This window comes from Lissotriton helveticus, chromosome 1_1 (assembly GCF_964261635.1).
Source record: "Lissotriton helveticus chromosome 1_1, aLisHel1.1, whole genome shotgun sequence".
NCBI lineage: Eukaryota > Metazoa > Chordata > Amphibia > Caudata > Salamandridae > Lissotriton > Lissotriton helveticus.
The window spans coordinates 1,585,590,362-1,585,608,042 of NC_136057.1; the positions used below are offsets into that span (position 1 = coordinate 1,585,590,362).

The 17,681-nt window shown below is 45.4% G+C and overlaps 1 protein-coding gene across 1 annotated transcript in view; it reads left to right on the top strand.

The window, feature by feature from the left end:
- The window catches only part of SOAT2 (sterol O-acyltransferase 2), a 463,801-nt gene that overhangs the window by 333,912 nt on the left and 112,208 nt on the right, over positions 1 to 17,681 (top strand). Inside the window, exon 10 of the mRNA XM_078687322.1 lies at positions 12,440 to 12,569. Coding sequence (XP_078543448.1) covers positions 12,440 to 12,569 — 130 coding nt within the window. The remainder of the gene's footprint in view (positions 1 to 12,439; positions 12,570 to 17,681) is intronic.

Below are 17,681 nucleotides of genomic sequence, written 5' to 3' on the forward strand. Positions count from 1 at the left end.
TAGTCTGTTCCTGTCCCAGTGCATGATGGGAACAGGGCAAACCAAACTACCAAGCCAATTCTTATACTGGGAAGGAAACAAGCTTCCGGGGACCGGTTTCTGCCATTTCAGGCGTCGTCGGCCCGGCTTGCTTGAATCCTGATGGTGCAATGAGCAAGGGACTCACATCTGAGTATACCCTTCCACGCTTATGGTGGACAAATTGATTCAGAAAAGGGGGTGGTGATGAACAGAGTGCCTGAATTAAGCAGACCACTCTTACCCAGTCCAAAGATCAGGGCTTGATCCATCACCGTTTTTTAGCTCACTGCACCATCCCAGCTCAGAACTTGGCTATATGCAAATTAGTCTGTTCCTGTCCCAGTGCATGATGGGAACAGGGCAAACCAAACTACCAAGCCAATTCTTATACTGGGAAGGAAACAAGCTTCCGGGGACCGGTTTCTGCCATTTCAGGCGTCGTCGGCCCGGCTTGCTTGAATCCTGATGGTGCAATGAGCAAGGGACTCACATCTGAGTATACCCTTCCTCGCTTATGGTGGACAAATTGATTCAGAAAAGGGGGTGGTGATGAACAGAGTTCCTGAATTAAGCAGACCACTCTTACCCAGTCCAAAGATCAGGGCTTGATCCATCACCATTTTTTAGCTCACTGCACCATCCCAGCTCAGAACTTGGCTATATGCAAATTCGTCTGTTCCTGTCCCAGTGCATGATGGGAACAGGGCAAACCAAACTACCAAGCCAATTCTTATACTGGGAAGGAAACAAGCTTCCGGGGACCGGTTTCTGCCATTTCAGGCGTCGTCGGCACGGCTTGCTTGAATCCTGATGGTGCAATGAGCAAGGGACTCACATCTGAGTATACCCTTCCACGCTTATGGTGGACAAATTGATTCAGAAAAGGGGGTGGTGATGAACAGAGTGCCTGAATTAAGCAGACCACTCTTACCCAGTCCAAAGATCAGGGCTTGATCCATCACCGTTTTTTAGCTCACTGCACCATCCCAGCTCAGAACTTGGCTATATGCAAATTAGTCTGTTCCTGTCCCAGTGCATGATGGGAACAGGGCAAACCAAACTACCAAGCCAATTCTTATACTGGGAAGGAAACAAGCTTCCGGGGACCGGTTTCTGCCATTTCAGGCGTCGTCGGCCTGGCTTGCTTGAATCCTGATGGTGCAATGAGCAAGGGACTCACATCTGAGTATACCCTTCCACGCTTATGGTGGACAAATTGATTCAGAAAAGGGGGTGGTGATGAACAGAGTGCCTGAATTAAGCAGACCACTCTTACCCAGTCCAAAGATCAGGGCTTGATCCATCACCGTTTTTTAGCTCACTGCACCATCCCAGCTCAGAACTTGGCTATATGCAAATTAGTCTGTTCCTGTCCCAGTGCATGATGGGAACAGGGCAAACCAAACTACCAAGCCAATTCTTATACTGGGAAGGAAACAAGCTTCCGGGGACCGGTTTCTGCCATTTCAGGCGTCGTCGGCCCGGCTTGCTTGAATCCTGATGGTGCAATGAGCAAGGGACTCACATCTGAGTATACCCTTCCACGCTTATGGTGGACAAATTGATTCAGAAAAGGGGGTGGTGATGAACAGAGTGCCTGAATTAAGCAGACCACTCTTACCCAGTCCAAAGATCAGGGCTTGATCCATCACCGTTTTTTAGCTCACTGCACCATCCCAGCTCAGAACTTGGCTATATGCAAATTAGTCTGTTCCTGTCCCAGTGCATGATGGGAACAGGGCAAACCAAACTACCAAGCCAATTCTTATACTGGGAAGGAAACAAGCTTCCGGGGACCGGTTTCTGCCATTTCAGGCGTCGTCGGCCCGGCTTGCTTGAATCCTGATGGTGCAATGAGCAAGGGACTCACATCTGAGTATACCCTTCCACGCTTATGGATGGACAAATTGATTCAGAAAAGGGGGTGGTGATGAACAGAGTGCCTGAATTAAGCAGACCACTCTTACCCAGTCCAAAGATCAGGGCTTGATCCATCACCGTTTTTTAGCTCACTGCACCATCCCAGCTCAGAACTTGGCTATATGCAAATTAGTCTGTTCCTGTCCCAGTGCATGATGGGAACAGGGCAAACCAAACTACCAAGCCAATTCTTATACTGGGAAGGAAACAAGCTTCCGGGGACCGGTTTCTGCCATTTCAGGCGTCGTCGGCCCGGCTTGCTTGAATCCTGATGGTGCAATGAGCAAGGGACTCACATCTGAGTATACCCTTCCACGCTTATGGTGGACAAATTGATTCAGAAAAGAGGGTGGTGATGAACAGAGTGCCTGAATTAAGCAGACCACTCTTACCCAGTCCAAAGATCAGGGCTTGATCCATCACCGTTTTTTAGCTCACTGCACCATCCCAGCTCAGAACTTGGCTATATGCAAATTAGTCTGTTCCTGTCCCAGTGCATGATGGGAACAGGGCAAACCAAACTACCAAGCCAATTCTTATACTGGGAAGGAAACAAGCTTCCGGGGACCGGTTTCTGCCATTTCAGGCGTCGTCGGCCCGGCTTGCTTGAATCCTGATGGTGCAATGAGCAAGGGACTCACATCTGAGTATACCCTTCCACGCTTATGGTGGACAAATTGATTCAGAAAAGGGGGTGGTGATGAACAGAGTGCCTGAATTAAGCAGACCACTCTTACCCAGTCCAAAGATCAGGGCTTGATCCATCACCATTTTTTAGCTCACTGCACCATCCCAGCTCAGAACTTGGCTATATGCAAATTAGTCTGTTCCTGTCCCAGTGCATGATGGGAACAGGGCAAACCAAACTACCAAGCCAATTCTTATACTGGGAAGGAAACAAGCTTCCGGGGACCGGTTTCTGCCATTTCAGGCGTCGTCGGCCCGGCTTGCTTGAATCCTGATGGTGCAATGAGCAAGGGACTCACATCTGAGTATACCCTTCCACGCTTATGGTGGACAAATTGATTCAGAAAAGGGGGTGGTGATGAACAGAGTGCCTGAATTAAGCAGACCACTCTTACCCAGTACAAAGATCAGGGCTTGATCCATCACCCTTTTTTAGCTCACTGCACCATCCCAGCTCAGAACTTGGCTATATGCAAATTAGTCTGTTCCTGTCCCAGTGCATGATGGGAACAGGGCAAACCAAACTACCAAGCCAATTCTTATACTGGGAAGGAAACAAGCTTCTGGGGACCGGTTTCTGCCATTTCAGGCGTCGTCGGCACTGTCCTTATGAAGCCATTTTCATCTTTCTCTAAACAAGATTCAGCTTCCTCTAAACAAGAAACATCACAATGACCCCATAGTTCGGATCCATAGATAGCTCCACTGACTGCTTGCGCTCGCTATATCTCAATTGCTGGCAATATAGGCTGATACGAGGATAGCCTCAAGAATTTGGATATGAGAATTCCTTTAAGTTTTAGGATAGCATTGCTTTTTAGTAGGTTTTCCAGCCACAAATGTAAGTCTGATATCTTTATCCACAGGTAATCACTCTCTCACACTCTTTCTTATTAGCTTCCACCTCTAGATATCTTGGAAACATGCCAAAGTAGTCCCCCTCCTAAAAAAAACCTCGCTGGACCCCGCCAGACCGGATAGCTTCAGACCTATCTCTTTACTCCCGTACCTCACTAAGGTGATGGAGGCTCATGTGAATTCCATCTTGACCACTTACCTGGAGTCCAACGGAATTCTGGATGAGTCCCAAAACGGATTGCGTGCTAAACATAGTGTCAGGATGCCAAGATAGACCACAGGAGCCGACGATGGTCCCAATGCCCCCTCGCCCCAACCACCACTCGAATTACTCAAAGTGATGTCTGGAACGAAAGGGAAAGGGGAAGTCGATAAGAAAGAGAGACAGCCTCCGCTATGAGCTTGACAGCTTCCTCGCAGTGGTCTTGGGGTTCTGTATGTTGCACCTAGAAAAAGGCACAGTGTAACACAACAACTACACACTTTGTTATTATGTAGTTATGCATTGCTAATTATACCAACTATTCTTACCCCGTAAAACCCAGGCTATGGCTCCTCTCTCAATGCTTGTCTGTGTGCTGACAACTGTATCTGTAAATAAGTACAAACTATCAAATGACTGCGACACTTGTATAATGCTTTTCTAAAATCCCCAATAATTACTCTTGTTACCTGGTGCAGTCATCATGGAAATTATCGGTGTTTTCAACTGGAATCAAGAATTGGTTTCGCTCCAAACAAACCCTAACTATGAGTAACTAAAATATAAATTTGTACACAGTCTGTTGAATAAACAACACCTTGCTCTGAAGCATTGCGCTTCCTGCTGTAAATAGAGTCTTTTCCATCCAGAGAAATAATACCAGCAAAAGAAAGCTCCGAGTTGTGTTCACTCAAAATTAAATACAGTCTTACGGTCTCTGACAGCGTCTGAAGTCTCTGAAATAACTCACACGAAAATGAAGTCTCACGTTCTCAGAAATGCGGTCCCACGTAGCGCATGCGAATACTTTAGCTTCTACATACTCTGGAGATTCCGGTAATTGCAATTCTTCGAAGTCCGAGGATGAAGAGGAATCGCGTCTTCACTCGGAACGATTTTAGTTGAAGTGCGTAGTTCTCTGGTAGAACGCGCACTTAATTGGCTCATCTGTTCTCGCGCAGGAAACACTGGAACGGTAACTTGACCCTGTCGATGTCCACCCCGCTCCGCCATTAGTACTCCTGATCTTTTAAATGCTGATATGCATTGTTTGAGAATTAAAAGGGAAACAATGTGCTTTCGTCTCCAACGAGGATATCTAGCCTTCTCCTTAACTTTATTGTTCTTTTTGCGCGATATGGTCGTAGCAATCCTGACAGTACCTCCCTCCAAACAGGGGCCCCCCAATTTAGGTTTCCTTGGATACATCTTATGAAAGTTTTTTACTAGTCTTTGGTGCATGCACATTGTAGGAGGGTTCCCATGATCTTTCCTCCGGGCCAAAACCCTTCCAATCCACTAAGTAATACAGTTTATTTCTAGTCACTCGTGAATCTAGGATCTGACTAACCTCGAATTCATCTCCAGACTCAGCTTGTACTGACAGAGGTGTGTTCTTGAGCCTAGCATTCACAGGTTTCTTTTTTAAAAGTGAAATATGAAATGTGGGATGAATCTTTAATGACTTAGGAAGTTGTAATTTCACCACCACAGGGTTAATGATCTTTAAAACCTTGAAAGGGCCAATGTACCTGGGTTGGAATTTTCTATTTCCTTTGAACCCTAAATGTTTGGTAGATAACCACACCTGATCTCCTACTTCGAACCTAGTTCCCACCCTTCTCTTTTTATCTGCTTGTTTTTTGTAAGATTCTTTTGCCTTCAACAAGTTCCTCTGAGCCATTTCATATGAGCCTTTCAACTCTGCCATTACACTAGTGATGGCGGGTACAGATTCGTCTTGTTCACCAATCATGAGACTAGGATGTCTGCCTGAATTCAAATAGAAAGATGAAAACCCTGTAGAGTCATGACAGGCGTTATTATAGGCAAACTCAGCTGTCCACAGCAATTCTGACCAGTTACCCTCCTGCTCCAATAAATAGAGTCCCAAATATTGCTCCAACTCCTGGTTCACTCTCTCTGTTTGGCCATCGGTTTCAGGGTGATAACTGGTAGAATATCGTGTGTCTATGCCTAAATTGTGCATAAATTTCTTCCAGAATTTAGATAAAAATTGAGTTTCCCTATCAGATATGATTATTTGAGGAATTCCATGGGCTCGAATTATATGCTGATTGAATAACTGCACAAGCTGAGATGCATTTGGTACAAACTTTAATGGAATGAAGTGTCCCATTTTAAAGAAGGAGTCTACAAACACTAATATAGCAGTGTGACCCTGACTGGAGGGCAGGTCTACAATTAAATCTAAAGTTACTGTATGCCAAGGGTGTGGTGCGTTAGGCAATGGATGTAAAAGACCCTGGGGAGCTTGCCGGTTAGGCTTCCCTTTGATACATATCTCACAAGTTGAAACATACTGTCCCACCTGAGCCGCCATGCCAGGCCACCAAAAATATCTTCTGATCAACTCCAAAGTTTTCTTTACACCTTTATGTCCAGCTAGCCGATCATCATGACACCCACTCATAGCTTTTTCCTGCATTTCTTGAGTTGGTAAATACAATTTTCCCTCGTAATGTGGAAGACCATCTGAAATTGTTCTTTTGCTATCTTCTTCGACCCACTCCTTTAATTTTTTACCTGAAAAGGTTTTTCGAATTTCGTTTGGGAATTCCTCCAAGAGTACGATTCCGATGATCTTATTCAGTGGAATAATTGGATCCTTTAATAGAACTCTCTTATCATCACCTGTATTCATCCTGGACAACGCATCAGCTTTCCCATTTTTAGCTCCTGGCTTGTACGTAATCACAAAGTTAAACTCTGAGAAATACAACGACCATCTTAATTGTCTTGGAGTCAGAGTTTTTGCAGATTTTAAAAACTGTAAATTTCTGTGATCAGTAAACACTGTTACACAGTGTTTGGCCCCCAAAAGATAATGGCGCCAGTCTTGAAATGCTTCTTTAACAGCTAGCAATTCCTTATCAGCTATAGAATAATTGACTTCAGTGTCGGACAGTTTCCTTGAGCGATAAGCCACAGGGTGAAGTTGTCCTGTTTGTTTATTTCTTTGGGACAGTATACCACCAGTTGCAAAATCTGAAGCATCTGTTTCCACAAAAAAGGCTTGTTCCGTGTCGGGATGCATTAAAATTGGGGCTGTAGTAAAAGCCCTTTTTAAAGCTTGAAAAGCCATCTCAGCTTCTTGAGTCCAATCAAATTTCTTCCCCTTTTTCAATAACTGAGTGATAGGAGAAACCATGGCAGAGAAATTTGGAATGAATCTTCGATAAAAGTTGGCAAAGCCAATAAAGCTCTGTATTTCTTTGACACAACTAGGGGATGACCAATCTTGTATAACCTTAACTTTGGACATATCCATCTCCACTCCATCAGCTGACAAAACAAATCCAAGAAATTCCACTCGTTCCGCATGAAACAAGCACTTTTTGAGTTTGACATATAAATGATTGTCAAGCAGTCGTTGCAAAATGGCTCTCACGTGAACAACGTGATCCTCAACACAATCAGAGAAAATCAATATGTCATCAATGTAAACCACCGCGACTCTATCCAAAAATTCTCGAAGGACATCGTTGATCAAGTGCTGAAAAGCTGCTGGCGCATTACATAAACCGTACGGCATGACTTGATATTCGAAAAGGCCATACTTGGTCCTGAACGCCGTTTTCCACTCGTCTCCCTCTGCGACACGCACCAAATGATAAGCTCCTCGTAAGTCAAGTTTTGTATAGATCCTAGCACCTTTGACTTGATCCAGAAGTTGGGAGATGAGAGGCAGTGGGTATCGATTTTTTACCGTCACCTGATTTAAGGCTCTGTAGTCAATACAGGAGCACAAAGTACCATCCTTCTTTGGTCGAAAAAACAAAGGCGACGACACTGGTGATTGAGACGGTCGGATAAAGCCAATTTTCAAGTAATCATCCAAATATTCCTTAAGGTGAAGGTTCTCAGCTTCAGTTAACGGGTAGATGCGACTGCACGGTAACGAAGCTCCAGGTTCAAGTTCGATCTTGCAATCATATTCCCGATGGGGAGGAAGTCTTTCCGCGTTACTTTTGTCAAAAACACTGGCCAAATCTTGATATTCTTTGGGAATTTCCTGAGTATCTAAAACACAAATGTTAGTAGGCAGTTGAGCCAATTCACTGGCTGGAGTTCCAATGGACTTCGGTTTGATTTGTGAGAAGCAATTTCTTAAACAATGTTCAGAGTTCATCTTTACAGTTCTTCTTTCCCAGTCGATAATGGGATTATGTTCAGTCAACCACGGTAATCCCAAAATTAACTGAAATTGTGGCGCATCAATAAGATTGAACCTTATGAACTCTCGATGTCCCTGCAGACCCTCCAATTCCAGCGTTTCAGTCTCTGCAGTAATTGGACCCGAAGTTAGGTTTGTTCCATCCACTGCTTTCACCACTTCGATATGTTTTTTCTTGATAGCCTTGACCCCAATTTCCTGAGCATACCTTAGATCACAAAAATTTCCGGTAGCTCTGGAATCAATTATCACCGATACTCCATTGATTACCCGTGATCCGAACTTGACTGTGAAAGTGAATGTTAAATGGGGGGCCGCTGATTGTAAAGTGTTGACCACCTGTTGCTGTTCCAGAGTTGACTGATCAGTATTTCCCACCAGGGCAACTCCCTCTACTGATGGGATTTGTCTTTTAAACCCAAACTAACCTTGGGCTTTTTTGGACACTCTTTCACAAAGTGACCCGAGGCTCCACAATACAAGCACAGCTTGTTGGAACGACGTTTCTCTTTTTCTTCCTTACTCAGCGGCCCTCTGATTGAACCTATCTGCATTGGCTCTTCTCCTGAGGTAACATCGGTCTTACTGACTTCTGATTTGATGCGATCCAACCGAGGTACCCATGTTCTGAAATCTTTCTTCTTCTCGGAACGTCGCTCATACAGTCGGTGATCAATCTGAAGGACTAAGTCTATTAACTCGGAAATTTCCTGCGGCCTCTTGGGTATCTGTGCTAGGGCATCTTTTAATTCATCCTTCAGACCACGATAAAAAATGGCTGAACGTTTACCTTCAGGCCAATCGGTTTCCACAATGAGCTTATTAAATTGAGCGATGTATGCTACTAAGCCGCGATTGCCTTGTTTTAAGTCCAGCAATTCGTTGTCGGTTGCTTGGTTAGCAGTTCGCCTATCAAAAATCCTCAAGAATTCTTTCTTAAAAAGTTCAAAATTGTACAGAGCTGGGTCGTTTCTGGAGATCAATGGCATGGACCAGGCTGCGGCATCACCACTCAAGTAGGACAGCATGAAAGCAACTTTTGCTTGATCCTCCTTAAACACCACTGTCCTGCAAAGGAAATGCAGAGAACACTGGGTGAGGAATATTTGGGCCTTGTGGGGGTCTCCGCTAAATCTCTCAGGATTAGCCAATGGAACGATTGGGGCCACCGAATGTATAACCTGGGTTGCTACTTCAGCAGCAGATTTACGAGTAATGCCTATTTCCGGTAAAAGAGTAGTACCTGCAAGAAGTTCCTCCATTTTTAATTTAATCTGGTGGGTTTCTTGTTGGGATCTTTTGACCTCATCCCTAAGGACTCTGTTTTCCTCGGAAGTACGGGTTAACTGATTTTGCAGCCCCTCTAAAATGCCCGCTAAAGATTTCAGATCCAAACCTTCCGCCATGTCGACTCGGGTGGCCAAAAAGGGCACTTCAATCTGTCAGGATGCCAAGATAGACCACAGGAGCCGACGATGGTCCCAATGCCCCCTCGCCCCAACCACCACTCGAATTACTCAAAGTGATGTCTGGAATGAAAGGGAAAGGGGAAGTGGATAAGAAAGAGAGACAGCCTCCGCTATGAGCTTGACAGCTTCCTCGCAGTGGTCTTGGGGTTCTGTATGTTGCACCTAGAAAAAGGCACAGTGTAACACAACAACTACACACTTTGTTATTATCTAGTTATGCATTGCTAATTATACCAACTATTCTTACCCCGTAAAACCCAGGCTATGGCTCCTCTCTCAATTCTTGTCTGTGTGCTGACAACTGTATCTGTAAATAAGTACAAACTATCAAATGACTGCGACACTTGTATAATGCTTTTCTAAAATCCCCAATAATTACTCTTGTTACCTGGTGCAGTCATCATGGAAATTATCGATGTTTTGAACTGGAATCAAGAATTGGTTTCGCTCCAAACAAACCCTAACTATGAGTAACTAAAATATAAATTTGTACACAGTCTGTTGAATAAACAACACCTTGCTCTGAAGAATTGCGCTTCCTGCTGTAAATAGAGTCTTTTCCATCCAGAGAAATAATACCAGCAAAAGAAAGCTCCGAGTTGTGTTCACTCTCAATTAAATAAAGTCTTACAGTCTCTGACAGCGTCTGAAGTCTCTGAAATAACTCACACGGAAATGAAGTCTCACGTTCCCAGAAATGCGGTCCCACGTAGCGCATGCGAATACTTTAGCTTCTACATACTCTGGATATTCCGGTAATTGCAATTCTTCGAAGTCAGAGGATGAAGAGGAATCGCGTCTTCACTCGGAACGATTTCAGTTGAAGTGCGTAGTTCTCTGGTAGAACGCGCACTTAATTGGCTCATCTGTTCTCGTGCAGGAAACACTGGAACGGTAACTTGACCCTGTCGATGTCCACCCCGCTCCGCCATTAGTACTCCTGATCTTTTAAATGCTGATATGCATTTGAGAATTAAAAGGGAAACAATGTGCTTTCGTCTCCAACGAGGATATCTAGCCTTCTCCTTAACGTTATTGTTCTTTTTGCGCGATATGGTCGTAGCAATCCTGACACATAGCACGGAGTCTGCTTTATTGGCTGTCACGGAACATCTGAGGGAGGCACAGGACCAGGGTGAGACATAAACTCTGGTTCTGCTGCATTTGAGCACGGCCTTCGACGCGGTCTCCCACAGGATCCTGCTTGAGAGACTGTGGGAGATCGGAGTCAGGGAGAGTGCCCTGGACTGGTTCGCGTCATTTCTATCTGACCGTTCCTTCCAGGTGCACGCCCCGCCGCACTCATCCAGCAGGCACCCCCTGGAATGTGGGGTCCCGCAGGGTTCTGCGCTCAGCCCCACATTGTTCTATGTGTACGTCCGCCCCCTGGCCATGCTGGCCCGGGAACGTAAGATTAAATTAATATCATACGCGGACGATACACAACTCATTTTCACCTTCTCCAAAAACACTGTGGCTGACCAAATCAAATTCCAAGAAGATATCCTGGCCATATCAAACTGGTTGTCACAGAACTATCTCCAGCTAAATTCATCTAAAATGGAGATACTTCTCATAGGCAACGAAACACAGAAATGGGACAAACGCTGGTGGCCCCTCACATTAGGACCCCCCCCTCCTAAGGAGGTAGTTAAAAATGTGGGTGTGATGTTGGACAACTCACTCTCGCTGGAGACTCATGCCAAAAGAGTGGCAGGTACCTGTTACGGTCGCCTACGCTCTCTTAAACCCATTCTCGGTTTCTTTGAGCCTCACACTCGCCAGATCATAGTCCAGGCCCTAGTCTTATCCCATCTAGACTATTGCAATGCTCTTATGCTTGGTTCTAACCTGACAGTGATAAATAGGCTACAAAGAGCCCAGAATGCTGCCGCCCGTATCTTGTTTGCACTACCAAAAACCTGCCACACCTCTCCTATTCTTCGACGCCTGCACTGGTTGCCGATCAAACAACGCATCCAGTTTAAAACTCTATGCCTAACCCACAAAATCCTGTATGGTGTTGACCCCCAAACTCTGCAGGGACTCTGTTCCCTCTATGCCCCCACACGTGCCCTCCGCTCGGCGGATCTATTTCTTGCCCGCACAATTAAGATCCGGAGGAGTAGAGCTGGTGGCCGCTCCTTCTGGTATCTGGCCCCGAAGCTCTGGAATTCGATCCCTCTAGGGGCTCGGACCACTCCTAACTACATGCTATTTCGTAAACAGATTAAAACTTGTCTGTTTTCCTCCATTTAGCTTACTCTTTCCTGCTGCGCTGTTCTGCGCTCTGATATGTCCACAAGCGCTGGGACGCCCTGTTGCTAGGGTAGCCACGCGCTATATAAACATATTTAACATAACATAACATAACATATCTTCTATCTGAATTTCTTACGTGGGTTTTACACCATTAACTTGGTCTTACAGTTTCAACGTCTTTGACATTAGCAGGGTATCATGTGGCCAGAATTATTTCTCCAGCCAACTTGGGGGCATCAATGGTGCAACTGAAGAGAAAATTTAAACAACCATTAATGAATAAGAAAAACAGAGTGGGGGCCAGAATGCTACTTCATAGTTCTTTTCCAAGTGTATATACACAGCTTATAAATTGAAATACATTTTAAGTCACTTCTATCTATTGCAATGGGATTTGTTTTCCTTGGCGTATACCACTTTTAGAGAGTACTACAGGCAGCTGAACCTGATGTCTCATAGGTTTTCGGAAGTGCATCCATGTTCAAGAGATCTGCATTCAATTTAGGGTGAGAGAACGTTCTAAAATGCAAAAAAAGCTGCATGTGCACTCAGGTTGCACATTCTGATACAGCACCTCTCCTGTGCTCCCTGTGTATTGTGAGATTATACACAGAGAATGTCAGGAGTTGGGTAGTTTGCACAGACCCCCATCAAAGTTGTGTAGTTAAATAGAACAATGGTAAAAAACAGCTTTTAAGAATCAAAATGTAGATTTGTTTTGGTAAGTTAGAGCATATGGTGAATGCTAATATCATTGGATATTCAATATTTGCTTGAATTGAACTGAGACACAGCCACTTGATTTTCCATCTACTTTTATAGTTTTTAGGATGCCTGTTTTATGGATATTTTATCTTGGTGACTCTCTGTATTCCTGTCTTCACCAACATGAGCAAACAACCCTTCAGTACTAAGACCCTGGTGCTCTCCATCTTTCACGCAACACTGCCAGGTAAGGGCACTAATAAAACAGAACAATGTTTCTTGTAATTCTGGCATTTTGCATTGTTGTTACAAAACAGAAACACTTGTGGAAACTTTTCTTCTTACAGTTTGTATGCTTCTCTGTTATATCTTTTCTTGCAAACCTTGCTCTGCTGATCAACTGGACCAAAAATCTTTCTCCAGTAGTTAAAAAGGGTAAAGTGATGTGGTCCACTCATGGTTCGTTCATGGCCCCTCGATTCAAATCCCTGACATACACCAATTTAGGGGTCGATTATGATTGCCGTGAATCCGCATCCTCCGGGCCGGTGGAAGCCACCGCCGGCCCGGAGGATGCGGATTCACCGCCCCGTTCCGAGAAAACACCCACCGCCAGATTAGGATGGCGGTGGGAACAGCGGCAGACGGCAGGTCCGTCCGCCGCTGATCCGCGGGGTGTTGACTGCAATTTGGTGGCGGTGTCTGCAAGACACCGTCAGCCAAATTAGGCTGTGTGTGTAAACATGCTTTTCCGCGGTGGCTTTTCCGCCGTGCAAAAGCATGTGGATCTTTGCTGTTCTGGGGTGGGGGTGCACATGGGGAGTGCCTGCCGCTTTGTGCATGCAAATGCAAAGCATACACCTTTTTAACCTTGCGGCGGGTGCTGCTTGAAGCAGCACCCGCCGCAATGTTAAAGATACGGGATGTGACCGCCAGGGTGGCGGTCACATCCTAATTGGTATGGAGGGAATGCCGCTGCCCCTGCGGACGGTCCCTCCACCTCGGGGGTGGCGGACGGACGCAGGTCCGTCCGCCATCATAATCGTCGTCTAAATTCTAAAGTTATATTTATAACTTAAAGTTATAATTTGTGGCCTAGTTGAAACGTACTATAACTCACTCATCTCCGTACAGTTTATTCAACTCACTAGCTTATACCCTTTTATAGTACATAATTCTAGCATGCTAAATGATAGCATTCATACAAAGACTCATGATATCTCAAATGACATAATTTATGAGAACAGTGTGCATGATAGAAGGCCAAGTTATAGTTAATGTAATGTGGCGAGTGAGTTGACCACACTGCAAGAGCTATAGTACATTTTGACTGGGGCACAAATTATAACCGTAAGTTGTAACTATAACCTTAGGATTTTTAATGTACGTTAATTTAATAATACTACAGAGGTACTTCATAGAAAGTTTTGAGGATGTACTGCAGTACTCCATAAACTTTTTTTTAAAAACATATAAGACCATTAAAATACTTTCCCCTGACTCTACACACTTTAAGTGCTTCAATTGTTTCTATACATTCTATAGACATTATCTAGCTACATTTTCCCTTGAATAAAGAACAAACACAAAGGGGGTCTTTAGGATGACAGGCGGACTTAGTCTGCCCGTCATCCTATCGGAATTCGGGACCGCCCGTCATAAGGGTGGGGGTCCCGTGGGGTGTATTAGGATGCGCCCGCCACAGTGGCGGGCGCATCCTGCATTTATAACATTGTGGTGGGCGGTGCTCTCAGCACCGCCCCGCCACAATGCTATAAATGCATGTATGCATTTGCATACACAAAGTGGCAGGCACCGCGCGGTGCCTACCGCATTGTATATGCAAATGCTGGGGGGTACCACAGGTACCCCCATGTGCACCCCCACCTCGCCTTCACTTCGGGGGCTCGCAGGGGGCCCCCAAAGTGAAGACCCCAAGGCATCTGTTCTGGCCCATTGTAATATGGCTGGCGGTGTCTGATAGACACCGCCACCATATTAAACCTTTTCTGCCACGGTGGCAAGGCGACCGGGGCGGAAAAGCGGCGGACGGTCTTTCCGTCCGCTGTGGTCCCCCGCCATACTAATATGGCGGGGGGGCATTTAGCTGAGGATGGCGGGTGGATTGCCCCCGCCAGGCCGGCGGTGGCTACCGCCAGCCTAGCGGGGGCAATCAGCCCGCCATCCTAATGACCCCCAAAGTGTGGTGTAAGCATAAAGGCTCCATTTTTATTTTGTAAGAGCTGTAATTACCTAATAATATTGGGGGTCATTAAGATGGCAGACGGACTCCGTCCGCCATCGTATTGTATTTGGGACTGCCCACCTACAAGGCAGTGGTCCCACAGGCCAAATTATGAAGCAACCGCCACCGTGGCGGTCGCATTCACCTCCTTTTAAATTGCAGCGGGTGCCTCTGGCTGCAGTTCCCGCGGCAGTGTCAAACAGGGATTTTTTATATATCCCCGTACTACGTGACAGGCACCATGCGGTGCCTGTCATTTGGTTCAAGGATATGTAGGGGGCACCATAGGTGCCTCCCAACACCCAAAGAAATATACATGGGGTGAAGGGGGGCCCGCTACAGGCCCCCAATGTCCATCCCGCCAGCCTTTTCATGGCGGGTGAACCGCCATAGAAAGGCTGTCGGGGAGGGACATCCTAATCCCTACGTTGATGCCTGGTAGGCACTGCCACCAATGCAGGGATTGGGAGGCCCCCCGCCTTACAGGTAGGCTTAAGGAGCCCTTCAGATGCGTGGCAGACAGAGTTTCCATCTGCTATGGAACCGCCAGCCTTCGTAATGTGGTGGGTGGGGAACGGCCTTCCGATGGCAGTGAGACCGCCACCAACAAGCTGTCGATGGCGGTCTCACCATCATTGTAATGACCCCCATTGTGCTTTGCCATATACAGTAATACACTACACAATTACCATGGTATACTGCAGGCTAATATATCACTAAGTTGTTGTCCCTTTTAACTTTGCAAACTACTGAACCAATTTACATTAAATTACAAAAAAGACCCTTTCCACCCCATAATCTATATTTCATGTTCATCCGTTTAGCCATTTTGTCGCTACGCCTCAGTAAAACGTCTAGGGAAAATGCATTGGTTGACAAACGTGTATATGTATGTTACCTCAGCAGGTGACACTGATCATGGCTAGGGGGAGGAGCTGGACTTTGTACTTACTTCAAAAGGTGGGGCAGAACTGTGAGAGGCGTTTCCTGTTTCCATGCTGGGCGCTGAGGAGGCCACACACGGCCGAAATGCATACGCCCACCCGCTTTCATATGCCTGTGCTGCATTAAAGGTTCTCCGTTGTTCCCCCCAAGCGGCCTCAGACTCTTCTTTGTTGAAGACCCTTGTACATATTTTCGCACTATCTGGCCAGTTTAGTGCTTCTGGGGCCCCCGCACGTTTGCAGGCTTGATCTCCACTGGCTGCGATGTGCTCCGGCGCATCTTACCTTGTCTCCGAGGCTTCGGATTGAATCAAGCCCATCAGCGCATCTGGGAGGAAGAAACACGGTGCCGGAGTCACTGCACTCTACTTCGGGCCCGGCGCACTGTCGCACGGGTCCCCGTGAATCGACGCACCTGGATGAGTTGGTTGTGCGGTCTTTGGGGGGCGCGAGGAGTCCTTTTCCTGTGGCAGGCAACGCGGGACATCAGACACAGCGCTTTCTTCCAGCCCTGCCATTCCCCGCCAAGACACGACGAACCCAGCAGAATACTGTATGCTGGGATTTGCAGTTCCTATCCACTTGGATTACCTCAGCAGGTGACACTGATCATGGCTAGGGGGAGGAGCTGGACTTTGTACTTACTTCAAAAGGTGGGGCAGAACTGTGAGAGGCGTTTCCTGTTTCCATGCTGGGCGCTGAGGAGGCCACACACGGCCGAAATGCATACGCCCGCCCGCTTTCATATGCCTGTGCTGCATTAAAGGTTCTCCGTTGTTCCCCCCAAGCGGCCTCAGACTCTTCTTTGTTGAAGACCCTTGTACATATATATATATATATATATATATATATATATATATATATATATATATATATATATATATATATATATATATCCTCAGCAAACGCCGTCACCACTCGCGCTTTCAGGACCCGCTGACACAGTAAACAATCCAGGGTGCAATCAAAATGGGGGTTTATTATAATTCATGAGCCCGCCGTGACGCGTTTCGCCGCAGTAGCAAGAATGAATTACAAATGTAATATTGTATTATAATGCGCAATTAAGTGCAAGGAAGTGAAATATGCAACGGCAAGAACTTATTTGATGTTGTTGTAGATAAACGACATTCAGTCTTGTTACAATGATTATAACCTCATGACAGAGAAATATGACTAGATCAAGATGGCGCTCACATCTCAAACGAAGGGAGTCGATTTTGTAGTCCTTCTATTGTGTTAACAACTGTTGTGTATGTAATGCCCCTCTTTTTGGAAAAACGCTGTGTGAACAAGCCGCTACTGCGGCGAAACGCGTCACGGCGGGCTTATGAATTATAATAAACCCCCATTTTGATTGCACCCTGGATTGTTTACTGTGTCAGCGGGTCCTGAGAGCGCGAGTGGTAACGCCGTTTGCTGAGAATATTGTTTCTGGTTTTCTCCGCCGGACTCGCGACACCCGAGGATTGGGAGCACCAGTATGGAGTTTCTTGTTGTAGATATATATATATATATATATATATATATATATATATATATCTTCCCAAAAGTTCAACACCAAAGGGCACCCAAAATTCTAGGAGCCGCTGCAGCACAGAACACGAGACCCAGGATCAGGTGAGATTCTTGTTTTATTGCACCTTCGTCAGCATAACGTTTCGGCCTGCACAGAGGCCTTGGTCACATGACGCCAGGAGAGCGTGATCAGAATTTAAAGTGCTAGTGCTCAAAATTTAAAGCATGTGATTGGACAAATATTGGTATTGAAGTGAACCATAGAAAAAAGACTTAACACTATCTCTCTCGAGATAATCCCAAACAGTATTCAACCTCCTTATGAGTTAAAGTGACATGTGCATCGTCCATTTAAACTCAACAAATCTCATATCGTCAATAAATTTTGAGACATGAAAAAAATTTGTTTTAAACCATACTCTCTGAATAATATTTACAAAAGAAAATGTAAAAACGATAAACGGATAATATATATATATATATATATATATATATATATATATATATATATATATATATATATATATATATATATATATTTGCCACCAAGTGAAATTATACTCGCACTCCACCAGGATGTTTTTCTACAGCAGGTTTATTGTTAACCAACGCGTTTCAATCTTTCGATCTTGCTCACGGTTACAAACATTTG